The 24,341-nt window shown below is 50.5% G+C and overlaps 1 protein-coding gene across 1 annotated transcript in view; it reads left to right on the forward strand.

Moving 5' to 3' along the window:
• SLC66A2 (solute carrier family 66 member 2) overlaps positions 1-24,341 on the forward strand; it is a 71,155-nt gene that overhangs the window by 14,608 nt on the left and 32,206 nt on the right. Inside the window, 2 exon segments of the mRNA XM_046671926.1 lie at positions 1,380-1,411; positions 1,413-1,434. Coding sequence (XP_046527882.1) covers positions 1,380-1,411; positions 1,413-1,434 — 54 coding nt within the window.

A 24,341-nucleotide genomic window follows, 5' to 3' on the forward strand; every position in this document is an offset into this window, starting at 1 on the left:
TGCTGCACCATCGCTTATGTCCCAGTAACCCTGCAACCACTCACGCTCGCCCTCCTGTGCCTCTGTCCTGGCCTGCTCTGCCCCTGCAAAGCTCTGTCTGTCAGCTGTGCATCATCAAGCCTGGAGATGAGAAGTGAAACAGCATCTGATCTGCACAAGCAGCTAAACTGAGCCCTGTCTTCCGAATCCTTGCTCCTCCTCGTCCCACTTCCCCCTCCGTCCCTCCCTGTTTTGGGACCTTGATCTTTAGAGGAGGTGCCAGTGAATGGTGAAATTAGTCTAAATCTAAGAAATAGGAGCAAAAAGCTGAGAAAACCTGGCCAACTCTGGGTCATCAGAACCCAGAAGATCCAGGAGGTGGGTGGTGCTAGGGAGGAGGCTGGGGTGAGGAGAGGAGGTTGCGTGGTGCCATGTTATTGGTTTGTAAAACCCTTGGGACTCCTTTCTGAGCATCTGTGAGCATCTGTTGTCCCCAGGTCCAGGCAACAAGGTCTGGTATTTGCTTTTAGCTGTTTACCTGCATCATTTCCATTTTTAGGTAGAGTCTGCATTGCCTGGGGCGTACGACCCACAACCTTTGACCCCACCTCTGCTTTCTGGTCCCAGTGACTCACTCCAGCCTCACTGTTCTGTTTAGCCACCTTCCATCCCGGGCCCCACCTGAGGTGCTCTGGCTGTGTCCTTCAGGGCCTCGGCTGCTGTCCCGGGTGGACAGACTTGGGGGGTCTCAGTGGGGGTGGGCTGCTGGCGGCAGGAGCAAGGTGCCTCAGAATTGAGTTGTCACCTGCTGAGTCTGTGCTCCTGGCTGGCCATGGAGGGGGCCGCTGCCCAGCATGCTCCCTGACTCAGTGTCATGAGGCGTTGCCACTGGGCCACGTGCTGGTCCAGCTCCCGAGTTGAACCCGCTCCCCTTTTACAGTGGGCACTTTGTCCAGTGCACTCGGAAAGCAGCTCGATCAGGCAGCCTTCTGGGGAGTTCTGACCCTGGAACAGCTCCACGGCAGCCGAGCTTGTGTGCAGAGGAGTTTCTGGGGAAGAAGTAGCGTGTCTGACTTTCTCTCAGCGTAGCAGATGCGTGGTGGGCTTTGTGCCACCTCGGATCTTAGAATTTGAATGAAACAGGGTAACTTTTCATTTTTGGCCCCACATTTCCTCCCCCTGCCTCAAGCACTTATTTTAGAAGAGAGTTGGGTTTGGAGAAAAATAGTTCAGAAGTGGATTTCTTAATGCACAGAAAACAAAATCTTGTGGTCTTTGTGTTCCAATGGTTTTTTAAAAGAAAAGCACAAAGGGCTGGGAGACACAGCTGCTTACCAGAGTTAAAACCCGTCTGTTTTTGTCTTTTCTCTCCTTCCTCTCTGTTTCTCTCTCAAATGTAGCTGCAGATAATAAGGATGAAGAGATCAGAGCCCCCCCCCAGGCGGTCGTATCTGGGTACGTACACGCTGCACAAGGCGCCCCAGAACGCTCGTCCCGCTGCCTTCTCTGCAGCTTTGTTCCCACTGACATCACTTCTGCCTGTGCCTCCTCGCGACAGTGCATGAGTCGTTTCACCAGCGTGGCCGCCTCTCCAGCAAACTAACCAGTCCTCAGCCTGCTGTTTCCAAGCATGAAGTAGTTCCTAGAAGGCTGCCCGTTCTCCATGCGTGTGCACGTGTGTGTGTGTGCACGTGCGTGTGTGTATGAGAGAGAGAGAGAGGGGGGCAGAAAGAAAGAAGGGAAGAAAGAAATTATCACTGTGTAAGTTTTGTGATTCTTTTGTTGAATTTATCCCAAAGTATTTTGTTCTTTTTGATGCTATGGTAAATGGGATTGTCATCTTAATTTCATTTTGGATTGTTCGTTGCTACTTTGTAGAAATAAAACTGGTTTTCACATATTGATCTTGTATCCTGCAGCCTTGCTGACTCGTTCATTAGTTCTGATAGCTCTGTAGTGGGTGCTTGAGGGTTTCCTATGTGCAAGATGACGTCGTCTGCAAATAAAGAGAGTTTTACTTCTTCCTTTCAAGTCGGATGCCTTTATTTCTCTTTCTTGGCTAGAAGTGGAGAGAGGACATGCTTGTCCCATTCCTGATCTCACTGAGAATGTGTTTCGTCTTCACCCTTAGCGTCATGTCAGCGTGGGCTTTACATGGTGCCCTTTATTAGACAGTCAGCGTCCTTCTCTTCTGACTTTGTTGAGTGTTTTTTTCTTTTTTGGTGAGGAATCACTTCCTCTTTTTGCTTGAGGAAGATTGGCCCTGAGCTAACATCTGTGCCTGTCTTTCCTCTATTTTGTATGTGAGACTCCTCCACATCATGGCTGGTGAGTGGAGTAGGTCTGCACCTGGGGTCGGAACCCATGAACCCAGGCTGCTGAAGTGGAGCTGCGGGGCCAGACCCTGTTGAGGGTTTTTATTGTGGAAGGATGTTGACGTCTGTCAAATGCTTCTCTGTATCTGTTGAGACGATTGTGTGGTTTTTGTCCTTTATTATCACAGTTTGTTACGTTGATTGATTTTGTATGTTGAACCAGCCTTGCATTCTTGGGATAAATCCTATTTGATCACGATGTGAAATACTTTTGAGAAGTTGCTGAGTTCTGTTGGCTAGTATTATGCTGAGGACTTTTGTGTCCATGTTCATAAGAGATAGTGGTCTTTTTTTTTCTTGTGATGACTTTGGTCTTAGTATCAGCATAGTACTGACCTTAAAATAAGTTGAGAATGGCATGTGTTCCCTCCTCCTCTGTTTTATTGAAGAGTTTGTAAAGGATTGGTATAAATTCTTTATTAATTAAAAAACTTACTTGATATATATTTGACATACAACATTGTGTAAATTTAAGATGTACAACATGTTAATTTGGTACATTTGTGTATATTGTAATGTGATGGCCATTGTAGCCATAATGAGCACCTCTGTCATATCACGTAATTATCATTTCTTTTTCTTTCTTTATTTGCTGGGGAAGATTGGCCCTGAGCTATCATCTGTGCCAGGCTTCCTCTATTTTGTATGTGGGATGCTGCCTCAGTGTGGCTTGATGAGTGGTGTGTAAGTCTGAGCCTGGGATCTGAACCTGTGAACCCTGCGCTGCTGAAGTGGAGCACGTGAACTTAATCACTGCACCACCAGGCCAGCCCTGAGGATCATTTCTTTTTAGTGGTTGGAGTAATTAGTTTTAGTCTCTTAGCGAGTTGGGTGATTGTGATGCAGTGTTGCTGTCTGTACGCACTGTCCTATGCATTAGATCTCGAGGACTTGTTACTACTGGTTGCAGGTCTGTCAGCTCTTTAAACGCTCAGTGGTCTCCGTTGAGGCTACCCGGGCCTGGGCTCTTCCTTGTGGGAAGTTTTAAAATTGCTAGTTCAGTCTCTTCTGTGAGTCTATGCAGGTTTTCTATTTCTTCCTGAATTGGTTTTCATAGTTTCTTTCCTGGAATTTGTCTGTTTAATCTGAGTTATCTAATTTGTTGGTATACGCTTGTTCTTAGGGCTCCCTTGTAACCCTTTTCATTTCTGTGAGGTTGGTGGTAATATTCCCTCTTTCATTCTTGATTTTAGTAATTTGAGTCTCTCTCTCCTTTATCTTTTGGTCATTCTAGCTAAAGGTTTGTCAATTTTACTGATGTTTTCCAAAGAACCAACTTTTGGTTTCATTGATCTTTTTTCTATTCTCTAGTGTAGTATTTATTATTTCTTTCCTTCTGCTTATTTTGGGTTTAGTTTGCTCTTTTTCTGGTTTCTTGAGATGGGAGTTTAGGTTACTGATTTGAGATTTTTTCCTCTCTTCTTTTTTAATGTGGCATTTACAGCCATAATTGCCTTCTAAGGACTGCTTTAGCTGCGTCCTCTAAGTTTTGGTATGTGTGTTTTTGTTTCCATCGCTCTTAAAATATTTTCTAATTTCCTTCAAGATTTCTTCTTTGACTCATTAGTTATTTACGAGTGTGTTGCTTAATTTCCACATATTTGTGAATTCTCCAGATTTCCTTCTGTTACTGATATCTAATTTAATTCCATTGTAGTTTTGAGAACATTATTTCTGTTATTTCCGTCATTTTAAATTGTGTCTTGTGTGATGGCCCAGCAGGTGGTCTCTCCTGGAGGGTGCTCTGCTGCTGTTGAGCAGAGGCCAAGGCAGGCCCCTTAGGTTTCGTAGTGTTCACGTCTTTTCTTTCCTTATTCCTCTGTCTAGTTGTTATATCCATCACTAAAAGTATATTTTGAAATCTCCAACTACTTTTGAATTATTTGTTTCTCTTTTCACATCTGTCAGTCTTTGCTTTCTGTGTTTTGGGCACTATTGTTAGGTACGTGTGTCTTTATAGTTTTATCTTCCTGATAGATTGAGCCTTATCATTATAAAATTTCCCTGTATTTCTAGTAACATGTCTTTGTTTTAAAGTCTGTTTTTTCTGCCGTTAGTATAGCTACTGCAGATCCATTGTGGTTGCTGTTTCTATGGTATATCTTTTTCTATTGTTTTACTTTTACCTTGTCATTTTTTTTTTAGGAAGATTAGCCCTGAGCTAACCTAACATCCACCACCAATCCTCGTCTTTTTTCTGAGGAAATCTGGCCCTGAGCTAACATCATGCCCATCTTCCTCTTCTTTATATGTGGACGCCTGCCACAGCATGGCTTGCCAAGCGGTGCCATGTCCGCACCCAGGATCCGAACCGCCAAACCCCAGGCCCCCAAAGTGGAGCGTGCAAACTTAACCACTGCACCACCAGGCTGGCCGCTACCTTATTTGTATTTTTGAATCTAAAGTGTGTCTCCAGTAGACAGCATATAGTGATTCTTTAAAAAAAAATCCAGGGCTGGCCTAGTAGTGTAGCAGTTAAATTTGCACATTCCACTTGGGCGGCCCAGGGTTCACCAGTTTGGATCCTGGGTGCAGACGTGGCACCACTTGTCAAGCCATGCTGTGGCAGGCGTCCCACATATAAAGTAGAGGACGATGGGCACGGATGTTAGCTCAGGGCCAGTCTTCCTCAAAAAAGAAAAAAGAATTCATTCTGGCAATTCCTCCCTTTGATTGGATTTTTAGCTCGCTCACGTTTAATGAAATGAGGGTGTTCAGTTTATGTTGGTCGTCTGGCGTCCTGTTTTCTGTACGTCGTCTTATCTTCTTTCCCAGCTGTTCCTCCTTTGCTGCTTTCTTTTGTATTAAGCGAATCTTTGCTAGTATAATATTTTGATTCCTTTAATGATCTTTTTAACTATATGTATTTTATTATTTTCTTAGTAATTGCTCTAAAGCTTATAGTATGTATCTTGTCAGAATCGACTTCAGATTTATACTAACTTAATTTTTTAATCAGTTGGGAGAGGAAAGGAGAAGAAATATGCACTTATTTTGTCTTTTGCAATTACCTGCATAACTACCTCTACCTACACTCTCTGTGTTTCTCGTGTGGATTAGAATTGCTGCCTGATGTCCCCAGCGTTCACCATGAAGAACTTATTGTCAGTATTTCTCATAAGATGGGACTGCTAAGAATGAATTCTCCCAGTTCTTGTTTATCTGGGAATGTCTTTATTTTGCCCTTGTTTTAAAAAAGTTTTGCTGGATGCAGGAATCTTGGTTGACAGTTGATTTTCTTTTCAGCATTTCACATATGTTAGTAATTTTTCTCTCGCAACTTCAAGATTCTGTCTTTTTCTTTGGCATTTAACATTTATACTATGATGTGTGAGGGTGTGGTCACTATGTGTTTATCCTTTTTGGAGTTGGTTGAGCCTCTTGGTGTGTAGATTAATATTTTCATTGAATTTGGGCAGTTTTCAGCCATTATTTCTTTGACTACTTTTCCTCTCTCTCCTCTCCTTCAGTGTACCACCGTGCAGATGTTGGTGACTCAATATTGTCCACATTTCTCTGAGGCTCTGTTCATTTTTCTTAATTCTATTTTCTTGTTGTTCCTCAGATTGCATAGTCTTTATTGATCTGTCTGCAAGTTCACTGATTCTTCTGCTCGCTCCAATCTATTGTTGGACCTTGTAGTGAATTTTTATTTCAGTAACTGTACTTTGCAATTCCAGAATTTTCATCCTGTTCTTTTTTTTTAATAAGTTCTGTCTTTTTCTTGGTGTTTTCTATTTGATGAGATATTGTCATTATATCTTCCTTTAATTCTTTATGTATCATTTCCTTTAGTTTTTTGAGCATGTTTATAATAGCTCTTTGAAGTCTTTTCTGCTGAGTCCAATGGCTGTGCCCCTTCAAAAGCAATTTGTTTCTTTATTTTTTTCTTCTGTGTGTGGGCCACTTTCCTGTTTCTTTGCATCTTCCCAAATATTTTATTGAAAACAGGATCTTTTTAGTGAACATATTGTAGCAACCCTGCATACTGATCCCCACCCTGGTGGGAGGGCCTGTCTGCTTGCTTGTGTCTGGTGACTTGGCTGGACCAGCACCGTCTCCGGGCTGCCCTCCCCGGTAGGGCTGTGGGTCTAGCTGTCTTGGACTCTCCTCAGTCCCCGTCAAGATGGTGGGTCTGCCACCAGCAGTATCATACTCACCCGTGGGCCTCCGCTAGTCGCCGGCTGGTTGCTCTGTTGGTGTTGGCAGTGCCCTGGGCGTGTGCTGCTCCAAGGTCTGATCTGGTTAAGGTCTGATAGTGGCGTCTCTGGCTGGTCTGACAGTTGCCGTGTCTTCAGGAGGGCTCGTCTCAGCTGTCTCTCGGGTGGACTGAGGGGGTCTGCTGTGGGCTTGTTGGGATCATGGAGCTTCCAGCTTCCTCTTAGCTGCTCCATCACCAGGTTCCCACTGCCTTTGTGGGCGCCATGCTCTGTTGCAAGCTAAGTTCCCCCTTTGGGAACCTCTCGGCCCTCTCTGTTCTCACACCCCTGCTTCCGGGACAGACCCTCTGAACCCTGCTCCGGAGCTGGCAGCAGGGCGGCAGTGGCCTCGCTCGGGTGAGGCCACGGCTCTGAGTGCAGGCACGAGGGGGTTGCAGCCCCTGTCTTCTTGGCTTGCTGCTCCCGCTGTGGAGCCTCCAGCCTAGGAGCAAGCCAAGGCAGAAACGGTGTCCTCCGCCTGCTGCAGGGTGAGTGAGCCTCATCCTACGGGGGCGGGCAGCCATGGGGATATGATGGACGTCTGTCAGATTTTGCTTCCTGTATTTTGGGGCACTCCTGGGTTGGGGCTCCATTGCACCTGAGCCTCAGTCCCTCTGCGCCCCAGACTTTCTGGTGCACTTTCTGCTGAGTCCAACCATGTGTGGTTGTGTCGTGGGTCACAGAAGTTGTTCAAGTCACCCAGCTTGCAGGGCAGGACGGCAGAGCAGGGAGCACAGGGCTCCGGCTGCAGGCCTCTCTCGGTGTCTGTTTTGGGGCACCCCACTCAGCAGAAACTAACAGCAAAGTACTGAGATATGATAGGGAGAGAAAAAGGCTCCTGCAATTCCAGGAAGCCAGAAAGGCTGGCCGACTGACCATAACACATAGACTGGAGCTCACCTCTGCCTGGGCAGCCACAGGGACATGACAGACTCAGCTGAGTGGGGCAGCCATGGGGACGTGACGGGCTCAGCTCTCTGCATGGGGCAGCCACGGGGACATGACGGGCTCAGCTCTTTGCATGGGGCATCCATGGGGACGTGACAGGCTCAGCTCTCTGCGTGGGGCAGCCACGGGGACGTGACGGACTCAGCTCTCTGAGTGGGGCATCCATGGGGACGTGACGGACTCAGCTCTCTGTGTGAGGCAGCCACAGGGACGTGATGGGCTCAGCTCTCTGCATGGGGCACCCACGGGGACGTGATACGCTCAGTTCTCTGAGTGGGGCTTTCATGGGGACATGACGGGCTTCGCTCTCTGCGTGGGGCAGCTACGGGGATGTGACGGGCTCAGCTCTCTGACAGCGTTTTTGAATGAGGGCTCATGCTCCTTCTCACTGGTCTGTCCTGGGGGCCTTTGTCTGGGTCTCTGCATCTCTGGCCATAGCAGTGGGCTTTGTGCTGCTGTGCCTGCCCGCCTTGGGTGAGTGTGGTGGTGGGGGTGGCTGGGATTGAAGGTGGGTCGGTACTGTGAACCCCGGCCGTGGAGGCTGGGAAGGGCATGTGTGCTCATTCTGCAGCCAGATGGTCAGGATCATCAGTGGGTGTGTGTGCAGGCCTTCGGCCCCTCCCCTGGTTGGTGTCTGCCGGCTCCCAGGACACAGCTTCCTCCAGGCCAGCCCCTCCCTAGCCCCTGGACCCCACGGAGCCCCTGCCCTGGGCTTACTCCAATGGACCCCACATCGCCCACACCTGTGGGGCTGGCTTCCCCCCTTCTTTGTTTGATGTGGGGTCAGAGGTCAGGGCCATGTCCCAGTACGGTCAGTGGGCTCTTAGCAGAATCAGACAAATAAGCCCGCATGCTTGGGGCGGCCCAAAACAAGCTAAGTGATGACAGCTGCGTTTTAGTCTGAAGCAGGCTTTTGAAGGAATGGGACATTTGTTTTGTCTTCATGGAAAGTTGATTTTTAAGTATTTTAAAAAAGTTTGGAGCCATCACAAAGTTAAGGTGGGACTCAGGACAGTTTTGTTCTTGAACGATTTGAGAATAAGTCGCTGAGTGGGCGCTCAATGGCAGGTCTGCGAGCACCCTGCACGGTCCCCATTGGACCGATGAGCCCTTCCGTCCTGGCCATGCCCCCCGGCCCGCCAGGTTCCAGTGACGCAGGACAGGACCCTGTCGGATCGCCCTGCGTCTTAAGACGTCTCGTGGTCTTCAGGCTCCTGCATCCTGGGGGCTCTGGTCCGTGGCTCCTGAGGATCAATTCCACCCTGGTTGTTCTGGGGACCCCCGGCTGGCTGGTCTGACGGTCCCCAGGCTGCGTTCATCTTCCCAGTGCCTCCCACCAGGGGGTGGTGTGGGGCTGTTCCTGGTGCTGCCCCAGCTCCGCTTTGACGAATACCTGCTTCTGGGGAGGCACCTTGAAGGGGGTCCAGATCTGGTTCCTCTGCAGACACTCATTGCATTCCCATGTTTAATGACAGCAGCAAGGATGTGTGGCTTCCTGTTTGACTCTGAATAGACCCTTGTCTGCTTGGCCTGCGGGTGGGTCCCCGCGTCCTGCCGAGGCACCGTCATTCCTGGGGCCTCCTCACGTTCTGCCGTCCCGAGGTGGCCCAGGTGTGTCGGTGCAGCCTCTGCCTGGCCCGGGAGCTGCCTAGATCCTGCTAGTGGGGTGGGGGCACTTTTGCAGGTTGTGAGGTGAGGATGGAGAACTCACTGTGGAGGATTGGGTGGAGCCCGAGTGAGCTGAGACGGAATGGCGGGAAGGTGCCTGGCTTGGTCCCCGGCTGGCCTCCCTGGGTTTGGTTCTTTTCACCAGAAACTGGTGATGCTGCAGATACGCCGCCAGCCCTGTGGGACCCAGAGAAGTGGTGCAGCATCATTGTCATCGATGGAGCTGCAGCGGGTGGAGTCCAGCCATGGCGTGGGAAAGAGGCCAAGTGGCCCCCAGCCACATGGACTTTGTTTTTAAACATGGCTGACATTGAGTGTCCGTATGTGCCAGGCCCTGTTTTAAGTCTTTTATGTGAAATTGCTAATTTAATTCTCATGGCGGCCTATACAGAGGGTACCATGATTAACACCATTTTTACAGATAGGGAATCTGAGGCACAGAGAGGTTGAGTCACTAGGTCGGAGGCCATGCAGTGGTAAGCGGCAGAGCCTGCCTCAATGCCGGGCCTGTGCGTCGCCTGCCTCCACGGGCGAGCCTCTTGCGTGTCTGCTCCCCGTCCGGTCGGGAGCCTGGCCCCTCTGTGGGGTGGGCGTGCCCTGGGCCGCAGGCTGTGTCCCCCATTCGGCCTGGGCATCCGTGCTGCCCTGCTGTGCCCTGCTCTCCCAGGGGTCCGAGGGCGACGTCGAGCCTCCCGTCCGCCTCGTTGGCCACAGGGCCTGGGGCTGGACCTGTGCACCGGCTTCCTGTGCTTGCTGTGCGCGCCGCCCCGCGCACCTGGGAACTGGTGGAGCGTGGCGCCTCTGCCCTGCAGGCGGGGCGCTGGGACCCGCGTGGGAACGGGCGGCGTGAGGGCCCCTGGGGCGGAGGCGACGCCTGGCCGCCCTCACGGGAGGAAGACCCCTCTGCTGCCGCCTCATTCCCACTCTCGATGCGGCGATGTCACGTCCGCCGGGAGACCCTGCGGCCGCGGCCTCTGCTCTGGGGCTGCGTCCCTCCCAGGGCCCCCCACCCCGCCCCCCGGGGCGACAGGGTGTGGTGCCGAAGCCCAGGTGGCCTGGGCACACGCCCCCGGCCGGGCGGCCGCTTGGCTGCGGTGCAGGGCGGCGCCCGCCGGAAGGGAGCCACGTGGGTAAAGTCTCCGAGGAGCCGGTTAGAAAGCCGGGATGCGGCACCGTTCATCGTGGGCGCCTTCCCCAGAGCACGACCCTCGCGCGTGCGGCCTCTGTCGTGATGGTTAACAGGCTGTGTCCTTGCTTCGCGTCAAGCCCTGGAGCGAGGTGTGTGTCCACACTCGGCGCGCGTGCCCCCAGCCTCCTCCAGGCGCTCAGCCGCTGCGGACGAGCTGCTCCCGGGCCGAGCGGAGGAACCGTGGGGTCCGCTGCGTCCGCGTCGGCGCTTGGAGTTGGAAACGCGTAGTTTTCCGTCGGTTTTAACGGCTGACACTTCCTGGCTGCTGCCGTGGAGACGGTTTCCGGTTTAACAGGCCTCGCGTGGGGACCCGCTGCTGCTCTGATGTCCCTGTCCCCGCCCGGACGGGTCCGCTGCTGCTGGACGGCGCCTGGCAGGCTCCCCGGCCTGGGAGTCTCCCGCGCTGGGGGCTGTGGTCCTCCCGCGGCCTGCCTCTGTGGTCCTCGGGGCAGTGGGTCCAGGTAGCCAGGATGGACTGTAGCTTTTTGTACGCAGCTCCACATCCCCAGACTGACAGACCAGACGTTGGGTTGGGGAGGCAGGCTGGGCTCACGCCCTGGAACAGGGCCCTGCTGGCCCCGTTGTGCATCACAGGCATGTCACGGCCACCACACGAGGCACGTGGTCGCTGCCACAGCCCCGGAAGGCCTTCGGAACCCGTCCTCCTCCCTGGGGAGTGACCCTGCTTAAGAGGGAGCTGCCGCCATGGTCATCAGGGTGTCCTGTCCTAGAGATTGGTCCCCATCCCGAGACAGCCCAGCTCACCCAGGAACTGGGCTCCTTGCTGGGCCCTGCGTCGCCGTGGGCCCTGGTCTGCACCCCACCCTCCACCTTGAGTAGTGGCCTTTGCAAGACGGCCCCTCAGTATTCACAGCTCTCCCTGGTTTCTGGGCAGCTGGAGGTGGGGGGTGGGGGGCCTGGGAGAGGGCAGGAGCTCAGGGTCCAGGACTGGCAGCTTCCGTGAGAGACACGAGGCCTGAGCCCTCAGTGCTCTCCGTGCCTCTCAGGGCATGTGGGGTCTTCTGAGAACGGGCCGTCCCGAGGGTGGTCCCTGGAAGTGGAGTCTGCAGAGAGCCCGCACGGCCGTGCCTGTGGTGGGCCATGGGGCTCACACCACTTTCTCCAGTGGCTTTTGGTCATCGTCATGGCGCCTGTGAAGCTGCCGCTGGGGAGGGGGCCACCCCGTCCTCCGCCAGCAGGGTCCCCAGGGCCTGGACCGCGGCGGGTGGCGGGTAGAGGGGGCAGCTGCCGTTTGTCATTATCCCCCTGCTTCTTCAGGAGCAGGAGGGGCTTTGCCTGAAAAGACGGGGCAGGCCACACGGGGGTGCTCGCGGGCTTCCGCGGCCTGCAGTTGAGCCTAAACTGTGGGAGCTGGAGCCCCAGAGTTGACGTCACTGCTCTGTCCTTAGCAGGGTCTCGGGAGGCACCAGCCGGGAACTGGCCGTGCAGGCCAGCACCTCCTGCTTGTACATGGTTTTCTGCTCCCAGACCTCCGGGCGGGCTGGGGTCCCTGTCACTCTTGCCCCCTTGAGGCTGGTCCTCGGTTTACCGGCATGGACTGCAGTTGCTGTTCTAGGGGACAGGCCTGCAGAGCTGGGGCGCGTTGTTCCACGAAGGCGGTCAGGGCTGAGCTGGGCGGCAGCTCGGCCCAGGCCCTCTGGCCCCTTGAGCCCCGAGGCGTGTGTGGGAGGAGCCTTGGCAAGCTGGGCATCCAGCCCACGGGCGGCGTTGGCGGCAAGCTGGCTTCCACAGCCCTGACAGAGGTCTCGTGATGAGACACCAGGATCCGGTAACAGAGGAAGGCTCCTCGGCAGTCCGTTGCTTCCCAGGCCTTCCACTCCCCGCCAGGCGCTGGAGCCACCGCCTGCGTCCCCCCAGGCCCGTCAGTGGGCACTCAGGCCCCAACAACCTCCTTTTCCTTTGAAATGTGACCAGTTTGAGAGAATGAGGAAGTTATTACACGGAGGTTGGCGCGGGGTTGTCAGTCCTCTTGAGGTCACTCTGTGGACGTGTGATTTACATGCCATCGCTGCTTCATTGTGGGTGGGATGCTACTCTGGGACAGTCACTGGGGGCGCCTGGAGGGGCCTTGTTCTTTTAGGGGGGGTCGGTGCATGTTCCCCGCATGCACCCCAGGACAGGTCTGTGGCTCCTGTCCCCATCCCTTCCCACAGCCTTGTTTTCACGTCGTTGTCTGAGTGACCTGACAGTGTGGCCTGCACAGGGCTGCTGGGGGCAGGTGGGCCCTGCCTCCCTGAGGCTCAGGGATGGTGAGCTCTTGTCTCAAGGTCACAGTCTGTCTCAAGGTCACACAGCTGGTGCAGGTGCCATCCATTGGCCTCCAAGCCCTGTTCTCTCATCCTGGATCTGCAGAGGCAGCAAGGCACGAGGATCTGGGTTCAAATCCTATGTATCCCTTCCAGCTGAGTGGCTCTGCCTCAGTATCCCCTTATTTGGGTTGTTGGGGGAGTTCAAGGTGCTGATGTAAGGAGCCCTCTGGGGAGGTGAGCATCTGCAGACTTGCCTGCTGGTCACAGGGAGAGACATCGACAGCTACAACTGGGAGAGGCTGGGGTTGGGGTGGGGCTGCAGGAATGCACAGTCTCCAGGGGTGGCAGCAGCCCAGTCAGCTGGTGGATTATCAAGAACCTTTGTGGGCCTAGGACTGTCCTGGGTCTCGGCTTCCCAAGGGGCGTCAGGCAGGGCCAGCCCTGCTGTATGGCCTCTCCGTCCTGTTAGAGTGAAGGTGGTCGGTGATGATGACCTCAGAAGACACCATGGGCTGTGCGGGGCTCTGTTGCCTGACCTCGTGGGCCCCACTCTCCCTCTGTTAATGGGGGTGACCTCATGGGGCATGAGGGGACGAGAGGCAGGGTGTGAGCTGTGTGCCGGATGCTGGCACATGGTCAGCGCCCAGTGAGGGGCCAGCCATGGCCTGCAGACTGCTTGTTAACCATGGGTGGCTGAGGCAGGGGCTGGTTTTGGGGGACCCTGCCTGTCCTTGTAGGGATGGTCAGTGTAGATGCCTACCCACCCACAGCCAGGTCTGCGGGGCTGTGGCTGGGGAAGGCCCGGAGTGACAGAGGGCTTCCTGGTGGGGGAGGTGAGGTCAGCAGGAGGGACCAGCGTTTGCTCCTGGGGAAGCTTCTCGGGTTTGGAGTCAGCAGCAGGAAGAAGGAGCCTGGGTGTCCTTCTGCCTCGTGTTTTGTCCGCGGTGGGTGCAGTCCCCCACAGGGCAGCCTCCTGCGCTGACTCCAGAACCAGTGGTGGTCAGCTCTGCCAGCTGTGCTCCACCACCAGGATGACTGTCTGAGCTGAGGGGACCCACTGCCTGGTCGGAGGGGAACTGACTGACTCCAGAGGAAATAGCTGTCACACCTTCTCTGATGTGTTTTATGAGCATTGATGAGAGTCTGTCCCAAGAAGGCCCCTCCATCAAACCCCTCCTGCCTCAGGGAGGGAGGCCAGCAGGCGCCCTCAGACCTGGGGCTCTGAGAGTATCCCCCCCCCGCCCCAGGAAGGATAGACACCTTGTGGGGGCCTGAGTGGAGCTGGTGCCTCAGTGAGAGGAGTCGTGCAGAAATAGACTGGATTCGTAGTTTGCCCCTTCACACTGATTCCCCCCAGATGCATGAGAGACCAAGCTTTTTGTGCTCATCTGGAGCATAAAAATGTGATCGATAGAAAATTGGGTCCTCCTGCCCACCAGGACTCAGCCCTCATCTGGAGCATGAAAACACGATCAATAGGGAGTTGGATCCCCCTGCCCACCAGGACTCAGCCCTCATCTGGAGCATGAAAACACTATCGATAGGGAACTGGATCCTCCTGCTCACCAGGACTCAGCCCTCATCTGGAGCATGAAAACACGATCGATAGGGAGTTGGATCCCCCTGCCCACCAGGACTCAGCCCTCATCTGGAGCATGAAAACACGATTGATAGGGAGTTGGGTCCCCCTGCCCACCAGGACTCAGCCCTCATCTGGAGCATGAAAATACGATCGATAGGGAATTGGGTCCTCCTGCTCACCAGGACTCAACCTCCTGGTGTCGGTTTCCATGCACATTCCCCAGAAGGTAAAATTGCGTCTTCGTCCAGGAGCGATTGGGCTGAACGTGGCAGCGTGAGGGCTGGTGGCAAGGACTGGAGTCACAGAGTCCAGGGCCACTGCTACTTCCAGACAGTGAGCCATGGTTTCTCCACATTTAGGTATCAGGCAGCTGGAGGGATGCACTCCTCGTATTCGGTAGTTCTCTGAGGGCAAAGCCAGGAGCAGGAGGAGCTGGATGCACCTGAGACAAAAATCCATCAGCCCCCAGTCCTGGAAATATCCATTCAGCGCTCAATGCCGTTTTCCAGTCTCACCCTGGGTGTTGAGGAAGTGCGTCCCATCTGTGCTTGGTGTGTGGGTTGTGAGGATGCTGAGGAGATACCATGTCTGTTGGTGCCTCCAGGCTGGTCAGGGCTCCCTCCCGACTGTCTTCCCTTTGCTCTGCACCCAGGCGTGCTCTCCCGCTCATCTCTGGGGCGGGGCATGGTCTGGGGGCCCAGGGGCTCCTTGAGAAGTGGGATCCCCCTTCCCTGCACCTGGGGATACCAGTTTTTCTAGGAGGAAGTCAGAGCTCTTCTTTCTTGGCTCATTTTTAGAATTATTAATGAAAAGCCTTCCGACATAGGAATCCCCCAGAAGTGTAAAAAGTGTTTGGCTCCTTCTGGTACAGGTCAGGGGTGGGCACTGTTTGTAAGCATCTCGTGTGTTCCTCTAACCTCTCTGACTAAACATCGTAAATCTCGTTTCATGCTTTCTGTAACTACCCAGTATTACACTCAGCTGTCATTTTCCCTTGGATGTTTCCTGCTTTTCTCTCCACACCACTTGATTTAATTCAGGGCAGTGTTTCAGTTGCAGCTGATGGATAAATTCATTTTAAATTGTCTAGGACACAAACACCACCACCTTAACCCTGAAGTTTACAAGAACTGTTTTTAACTTCAGCATTAGAAAATATAGTCACTAAAGTGGATATTTGTATTGTATCTTTCCATATAAAACAAATCATATGCATTCAAAACTTTTTATTATACGTTAACAATTATTTTTAAGATATAAATCACATACCATAAAATTTATCCTTAAAATTTTTAAATTGAGATAAAATTCACATAACAAAGTTAGCATTTTAACCAGTTTAAAGTGTACAATCCAGTATCTGGTACATTCACAGTGTTGTGCAGCCATCACCTCTGTCTAATTACAGAGCATTTCCATCACCCCAAAAAGTAACCCCATATCTCCCAATTTCCCCCCACCATAACCCCTGGCAACCGCTAATCTACTTTCTATCTCTGTAGATTTGCCTCTTCTGAAGATTTCCTGTGAGGGGTAATAGAGTGTGTGTTGTTGTGTGACTGGCTCCTTGCATTGAGCATCCTGTGTTCAGGTTTTATCCATGTTGTAGCAGGCGTCAGTACTTCATTCCTCTTTAAGGCTGAATGACATTCCATTGGATGGATGGACCACATTTTGTTTATGCATTCATCCACTGATGGACATTTGGGTTTCTTCTACCTTTTGCCTGTTGTGAATAACACTGCTGTGAACATTTGTGTGCACATCTTTATTGGACATATGTTTTCAGTTCTTTGGGGTGTATACCTAGCAGTGGAATTGCTGGGCCCTGTGGTAGCTCCATGTTAATCGTTTGAGGAGCTGCCAGGCTGTTTTCCACAGTGGCTGTACCATTTTACCTTCCCTCCAGCTGTATGTGAGGTTTCCACATTCTTATCAAAAAACTTTTTCTTGTATTTTTCATTTTTATTATTTTATACAGAATGTGATTTTTTTTGAGGTATGGTTTTTTTTTTGGTGAGGAAGATTGGCCCTGAGCTAACATCAGTTGCCAATCTTCTTTTTTTTCTCCCCAAAGCCCCAGTGCATAGCTGTATATCCTAGTTGTGAGTACTTCTGGTTCCTCTGTGTGGGATGCCACCTCAGCGTGACTTGGTGAGCGGTGCGTAGGTCTGCACCCAAGATCCAAACCTGCCAGCTTCAGGCTACCAAAGCAGAGAGCGCAAACTAACCACTTAGCCACAGGGCCGGCCCCCAGTATTATTGCTATCATGGTAGCTGTGAGGTGGCGTTTCATTGTGGTTTTCACTTGCATTTCCCTGGTGATGTTGTACATGACAAGCTCCAGCACAGTGATGAGCTGCACGGTGATGAGCAGGGTGCTCCAGCACAGTGATGAGCCACATGGTGATGAACAGGGTGCTTGAGCACAGTGATGAGCCGCACGGTGATGAGCAGGGTGCTCCAGCACAGTGATGAGCCGCACGGTGATGAGCCGGGTGCTCCAGCACAGTGATGAGCTGCACAGTGATGAGTAGGGTGCTCGAGCACAGTGATGAGCTGCATGGTGATGAGCCAGGTGCTTGAGCACAGTGATGAGCTGCAAGGTGATGAACCGGGTGCTTGAGCACAGTGATCAGCCACATGGTGATGAACCGGGTGCTCGAGCACAGTGAGGCAGGCGCCATGTTCTCTGCCCAGGGTGGAGTTGAGGCGTCTGTCGTTTGGCCATCAAGGTGTCATGACTGACACGTGTGCCCACACTGGACCACACTGTGTGCTGGCGACTGAGTCTCAGATGGCATGGAGCCCCCAGCCCCGGAGAGCAGGTCTGCGCCCTGGAGTCTGTGTTTCCAGCGGAGGGGCCGAGGCTGTGATGGGAACCGGGGGTGCTCTTTGCCACTGTGCGCCTGGAGCCTGGGAGGTGGCGGAGCTCCTGGGCGGGACTGTGCTGAGGCCCAGAGCGCTGGGTCAGCGCAGAGCAGAGCAGGTGGCATGTGGGCTGCTGTCGCTGGTGTGGTTTGGATGTGTGCCTGGTGTTGCCATGATTCCTTCCAGCTTGAGCTTTTCTTTTAAATGACACTCAGAAGCAGAACAAGGGAAGAGATTTGTCATGTTCTTGGGTAAGGTTACGGTGGGTTTGGAAACCCTCCTTTTGTGGGTTGCTCTGTCATGGGGGGGAGGTTGGTCCCCCCTCCCCTTAGCAGGTGACACCAGCGCGGGGACCACTGCCCCCGGGACAGTGAACGCTCCTGTCTGGGGGGGACATTAATCGGAGAATTTAAGGACATGGTTGAGACTCAGAATTTGGTCTGAGGATGGGTTGAAACCCTGCGAGACCCTGCAGGGCTGAGCTCTGTTTGGGATCGGGACTCTGGAAAATCCAGCCCTCCTTCACAGGCAGGAGGCTGCTGGGCCATTGTGTGCCGGGTGCTGTGCTTGTTAAAGAACGTCCGTCTCTGGAAGAACCCACAGTGTTTGGCATTTGAGCCCGGTGCTGCCAGGGTGCCCCCCGCAGAGACGTGTCCCCGGGTGGGTTGTCCTGTAGGGTCCTGGGTCCACGTGCCCTGTGGGTTGTGCGAGTGGATGCTTCCCTCCTACGTGGGGACGGTCATTCCTGCGCTGTGGTACAGGACAAGGAAGTCACAGTGGAGGCCCGTCCTTCAGAATTTCCTGTTGGGAAAGAGGAAGAATGGCGCCACTGGGCCAGGCCAGGCAGGTGGGAGGGAGTCTGGTCTCTGCTGTCCTCACGGGTGCCCACACCCCGTGGTGATGGGAGCGCGTGTCAGACCTGGCTTCTCCTGCACCCCTGCTGGCGCGCTCTGCAGACAAGCTCTTCCTGGCCCATCGTGAGCACAGAGGCTGGGCCTGGGAACAGGGGCGTGTTGTGTCCCCCAGCATTTCCTGCTCCAAAGGGGCCCATGATCCCTGGAGGGGCTCCCCCTCACCAGAGGGGGATGTGGTTGGGACGTGGCACTTTCCCCTGTAGCTGCCTGTTCCTGGGCTCCAAAGACTCAGGAAACGGAGGAGTTGCATCTCCCCACAGAAAAGGTGGGGGCCCCAGGATGCGGGGGAAACGAGAACGTGAGCTGTGAGGGGCTGACAAGGGTCACTTCTCCTAGAAATGGTTGCCTGTCCTGTGGTCTGGGAACTGGGGGCATCTGAGAGCCCTGTGGTGGCAGGAGGGCCTCAAACTTGAAACACCTGGGCTGTGGAGGCAGTGTGGGTGGTGCCACGCCGGGCTTCCGGCAGCCTGTCTCCCCCAGTGGACTGTGTGGCCTGGGGTGAGCTGTCAGCCCCTGGGTGGGAATTAGATGAGCTAGCGCATCCTGCACTTGGAACAGGTGCATAGCGACACCTGAAGGGTGGGCTGAGCCCCTGCCAGACGCTCAGCAGACACCTACTGAAGGAGAGGAGGAACTTGAGTGGCCGCCTGTGGCTCAGTGGATGAAGCAGGAGCAGCAGCTAGACTAGGTGGAGCCTAGATGGAGCTGTCTACACTTTGAGGTGTTTCGCTGGCAGAGAGGGTGAGAGAGTGAGCTCGTGTGCACTGAGTGCTTTGAAGGGTACGTCTTTGACGCAACCTGTGGACTGGAGCGTGTCCCTCCGTGTGTCTGAGGAAAGCACACATGACGATGCAGAGGTTGGTCCCAGGAACCGGGGAGGAGCCCTGGTCTTGACTGGCAAGCGAACTCCCTTCCTCTCTCAAGTGAAGCATCAGATGAAGCTGCCACCGTTTTTAATCAACTCCAGACGCAGGCGGCTCAGGGAACTTGGGTCTGAGGGTGCGGCCCGGCTATGAGGTGGCTCCCAGGACTCAGTGCTGTGCTCTCCCAGTCATGTGGTCCAGGAGCCCCTCAGCCCCTCTGGGCTCCCTCCCCTTTCAGGCAGCCTGGTTCTCTTTCTGCGGCTTTATTGAGGTATAATCGGCGTACAGTGAACACGTATTTATTTAAAGTGTGCAGTTTTGGTAAGTTTTGACAAATGTACAACCATGAAACCTTCACCCCAGTTAAGACAATGAACATGTCCATCACCCTCAAAAGTCTCCCCTTTGTCATCCCCCCAAGGCGACCACTAATCTGCTTTCTGCCACTGTCCCTTCATTCGCATTCACCAGAATCCCATGTCAGTGGGATCTTTCGGTGTGTGCTCTGTGTTGACTGGCGTCTTTCGCTCGGCATAATTATTTTGAGATTTGTCCATGTCCTAGCGTGTATCAGCAGTTCATCCCTTTCTACTGTTGAATAGACTGTGATGTGGTGGTTCTGCAGTTTTTCTGTTTATTCACTGACTGACGGACGTTTGGGTTGTTTCCAGTTTTTGGCTGTTAGGAATAAAGCTGCTATAACCTCTGGGTACAGGTCCTTCTATGAACACCTGCTTTCTTTTCTCTTGCGTGTGTACCTAGGAGTGGACCGGCTGCATCGTGTGGTAAGTGTGTGTTTAACTTTTAAAGAACCTGCTGAACTGTCTTCCCACGTGCTGTGCCGCCCTGTGTCCCCCAGCCATGTGTGTTCACTGCTCTGCATCCTCGCCAACACCGTGTGGGCCTTTTTTATTTTTAGCCATTCAAATAGCTATGTGGCGGCATCTCATTGTAGTTTTAATTTGCATTTCACTAGTGATGTTGAACATCTTTTCATGTGCTTATTTGTCATCCTTATATCTTCATTGGTGAAGTGTCCAGATCTTCTGCCAATTTAAAAATTGTTCTTATTGAGTTTCGAGAGTTTTTTGTATTTTGGATGCAGGTCCCTTATCAGATATAGGATTTGCAGTATTTTCTCCCTGTCTGTGGTTTGCCTGTTCATTCTCTTTAATGTTATCTTTTGAGAAGCAGAAGTTTTTAGTTTTTATGAAGTCCAGGTTATCAGTTTGTTCTTTTATGGATTGTGCTTTTGATGTCACGTCTAAGAAATCTGTGTCTAACCCAAGGTCACACAGGTTTTCTCCCTGGTAGTTTTGTAGTTTTAGGTTTTACATTTAGATCTGTGATCCATTTTGAGTTTTTTGTTCATGATGTGAGGTATGGATGCAACTTCATTGTTTTTGCATGTGGATGCCTTTTCTCCATTAAACTGCCGTTGCATCTTTGTTAGAGTCAGCCGTCTGTGTTTCTGGACTGCGTCCCATGCGTTGGTTTCTCTCTCCAGCCCTGTGCCAGGGCTACTCTGTCGTGGTGACTGCAGCTTGGTTATAAGTCTTGGAATTAGGTGTTGTCAGTCCTCCAACTTGGTGCTTTATTTAGATCCTTTGCATTTCTGTATGAATTTCTAATCAATCTGTCAATTTTTCCAAAAAAGCATTCTAGGATTTTGATTGGGGTGATCTTGAATCTACAGATTAATTTGGGGAGAATTGACATCTTCACGGTAGTGCAGAAAGTGTTAACACAGCAGGCCTGGGACTGCTGTCCTTGGAAAGGCCCACTTGCCAAGTTGGCTGCAGGCTGATATCTGGGAACATGGATTTGGGGAGACTTCCCATCATTCCCAGAGCTGGGAAGAGTGGCTCTCTGTGCCTGGACTGTTTGCACGGTGCAGGGGATGCTGAGTACCTGCTTTCCTTCTGGAGGTCTGGAAGTTTGGTGTGTGCCAGGTGGAGGGTGTCTGCATGAGCAGCGCCCAGCAGATAGCCTGGGTGCCGAGTCACTAAAGAACCTCTGGCAGCCACGAGTCACGACTCGTTGTTGGAGGAGTTAGCTCACCCTGCGGGAGTCTGTGGGAGAGGGCTCCTGGACGCTCGTCCCTGTTTCCTCTGGACTTCACCCTGTGAGTCTTTCCCTTTGTTGGTTTTGCTTTATGCTCTGTGCTGTTATAAATCACAGCTGTGAAGTTGACTGTGTGCTGTGTGAGTCCTAGAAAAATCATTGGACTTGGGACGGTCGGAGGACTCCCACCCAATAATAAGGAAACTCCCAACACGTGGAAGTCTTTTAGGTCTTTAATTTCTCTCACAGTGTTTTGTAGTTTTCAGTGTATGGGTCTTGCACATCATCAGATTTATCCCTAAGTATTTCATACTTTTTGATGGTACCATATATGGTATTGTTTTTAAAATTTCAGTTTCTGAGCGTTCATTGCTAGTATGTAGAAATGCAATGTATTTTTGTGTATTGATTGTAACCTGTAGTCTTGCCGAACTCACTTATTAATTCTAATGGCTTTTGGCGGGTTCCTTAGATATTTTATGGGTAAGATCATGATCGTGTCACTTGGGAACAGAGGTAGTTTTTCTTCCTTCTTTTTCTTGCTTAATTGCCATGATGAGACCCTCCAGTGAGTGTCGAATAGCAGTGGGGAGAGCGGGCATCCTTGCCTTCTTCCTGATCCTAGGGGAGAGTTTTCAGTGTTTCACGCGGAGTATGATGTTAGCTGTTGGCTTTTTGGATGCTTTTTATCAGGTGGGAGAAGTTCCCCTTTATTCAGTTGTTGAGGATTTTTATCAGGAATGCATGTTGAATTTTGTCAAATGCTTTTCCTACATCTATTGACATGATCATATGTTTTTCTTTTTTAGTTTAATATGATATGGTGAATTAAGTTGATTGATTTACAAATATTAGAACAAGCTTGCATTCCTGGGATAAACCCTGCTTGGTCATGATGTATTAAACATTTTATATACTGTTGGATTTTCTTTGCTAAAATTTTGTTTAGCGTTTTTGTGTCTATGTTCATGAGAGATGTTGGTGTCTCATTGTAATTAATGCTTTTGTTTGGTTTTGGTATCAGAGCAATGTTCGCCTCATAGAGCAAGTTGCAAATTATTCCCTACTTTTCAATTTTCTAGAGGAGTTTGTGTAGAATTGTTATTATTTCTTCTTCAAATATTTGACAGAATTCACTAGTGAAGCCACGTGTACCTGGAGTTATCTTTGTGGGAAGATTTTTAATTAAAATTCAACTTCTTAATAGACAGTGTTATTCGTATAAACTATTTCGTCTTCAGTGAATTTGCATCATTTCTTTTTTCCCTGATCATTCTGTCTAGAGGTTGATCCATTTTATTGATCTTTTCAAAGAACCAGCTTTTGGTTTCATTGATTTTTCTCTATTTTTCTGTTTTCTATATATTGGTTTCTGTTCTGCTCCTTATTATTTCCTTTTATCTAATTACTTTGAGTTTAATTTATTCTTTTTTCCCCCTAATTTAAGAGGTAGGACTCGAGGTCATTGATTTGGGATCTTTGTTGTTTTCTGGTATTTAGAGCATTTACAGCTCCACGTTTTGCCCTAAGTACTACTTTAACAGCATCCCATAAATTTTTATATGTTACATTTTTATTTTCATTCAGTTCAAAATACATTCTCATTTCTCTTTGGCCCGTGAGTTATTTAAAGTGTGTGATGTAGTTTGTTTACGTGCATGACTGGAAGCCTGTGTTGGAATCGTGTGTTGGGATGATTCTGTGGCCCAAGTAGGGTCTGTATTGAGAATGTTACAGCTGCACCTGCCAGAACGAGGAGTCTGTGGTGGATTGTTCTATTCACGTCCATTAGGTCACGTTAATTGAGGGTATTGCTCACATCTGTGTTCTCACTGATTTTCTGTCTATCTGTGCTCTCGGTCATCGAGAGAGGGTATTGAAATCTCTGATGTGGATCACGGGCATGTCTGTTTCTCCTGCGGCTCTATCAGTTTTTCCTTCCTGTATTTCAAAACTCTGTTGTTAGTACATAAGTGTTTAGGATTTTTATGTCTTTTTGATTAATTGACTTATTTATTGTTATTAAATTACCACCTTTATCCCTGGTAATCTTTACTATGAAATACACTTTGATATTTCTCTAGTGTTCTGTACACTCCAGCTTTCTTTTGGTTGGCGCTGGTGTGGTTTATCTTTTTACTTTTGACGAGGTGTTTGTGTTTGTAGTTCAAGTGTGTGTTTTGCAGGCAATATATAGTTGAGTCTTGCTGACAATCTCTGCCTTGTAATTGGGTTATTTAGACCATTTATATTTAATGTGGTTATTGATAAGGTTAGGTTTAAAATCTATCATCTTGTTTTCTGCTTGTACTTTCTGTTCTTTGTTCCATTTTCCCTGTTATTCTGACTTCTTTTTGATGAATTGAGTAGTTTTTCTGGTTCCGTTTTACCTCCTGTTGTTGGTTTAGTAGCTGTGACTCTTCATTTTGTTATTTTAGTGGTTGCTTTAGGATTTTATTAATTTGTTTTTTTGTTTCATTTTATGTTGGTAAGAACCCTTAACATGAGCTCTACCCTTGTAACACATTTTTAAGTGTACAATGCATTATTGTTGACTGTAGGTGCAATGTTGTATAGCAGGTCTCTAGAGCTTATCCATCTTGCTAACTGAAATTTTATGCCTGTTAATTAGTAACTTGCCGTTTCCCCCCTTCCCAGCCCCTGGAAACCACCATTCCACTCTTTGATTCTGTGAATTTGACTATCTCCCTTACTCAAATAAGTGGAATTATGCAACAATTATACTTTGTGTGACTGGCTCATTTCACTTAGCATAATATCCTCGAGGTGTATCCATGTTGTCACATTTGTCAGAATTTCCTTCTCTGTAAAGGCTGAGTAGTATTCCATTGTGTGTGTACCACATTTTCTTCATCCGTTCATCTGTCGATGGACATTTGCTTTTCATCTTTAACTTATCTTAGTCTACCTTCAAGTGATATTATACCACTTTATGTAAGCTATTAAGAACCTCACAATAGCATGCTTCTGTTTCCCCTGCCTGCCTTTGTGTAATTGTTGTCGTACATTTGTTTATATATGCTAAAACCTCATACTACATTGTTATTATTTTTGTTTAAATAGTCACTTATATATCAAAGAGATTTAAATTATAAGAAAAAATTGTACATATTTATCCATTTAGTTACCATTTCCAGTGTTCTTCATTGCTTTGTGTAGGTCTATATTTCTATCTGGTATCATCTGTCTTCTGGTATCTGTCTTCTGTCTGAAGGACTTCCTTTAGCATTTCTGGTAGTGTGCATCACTGGTGATAAATTCTTTAAGCTTTTAAATGTAAAAAAAGTCTTTATTACCTGCCTCCATTTTGAAAGACATTTTCACTAGGTATAGAATTCTCGGTTGACAGGTTTTTCCCAGTGCTTTAACGGTGTTGCTCCACTGTCATCTTGCATTGT

The sequence above is a fragment of the Equus quagga genome, chromosome 9 (genome assembly GCF_021613505.1).
Source record: "Equus quagga isolate Etosha38 chromosome 9, UCLA_HA_Equagga_1.0, whole genome shotgun sequence".
NCBI lineage: Eukaryota > Metazoa > Chordata > Mammalia > Perissodactyla > Equidae > Equus > Equus quagga.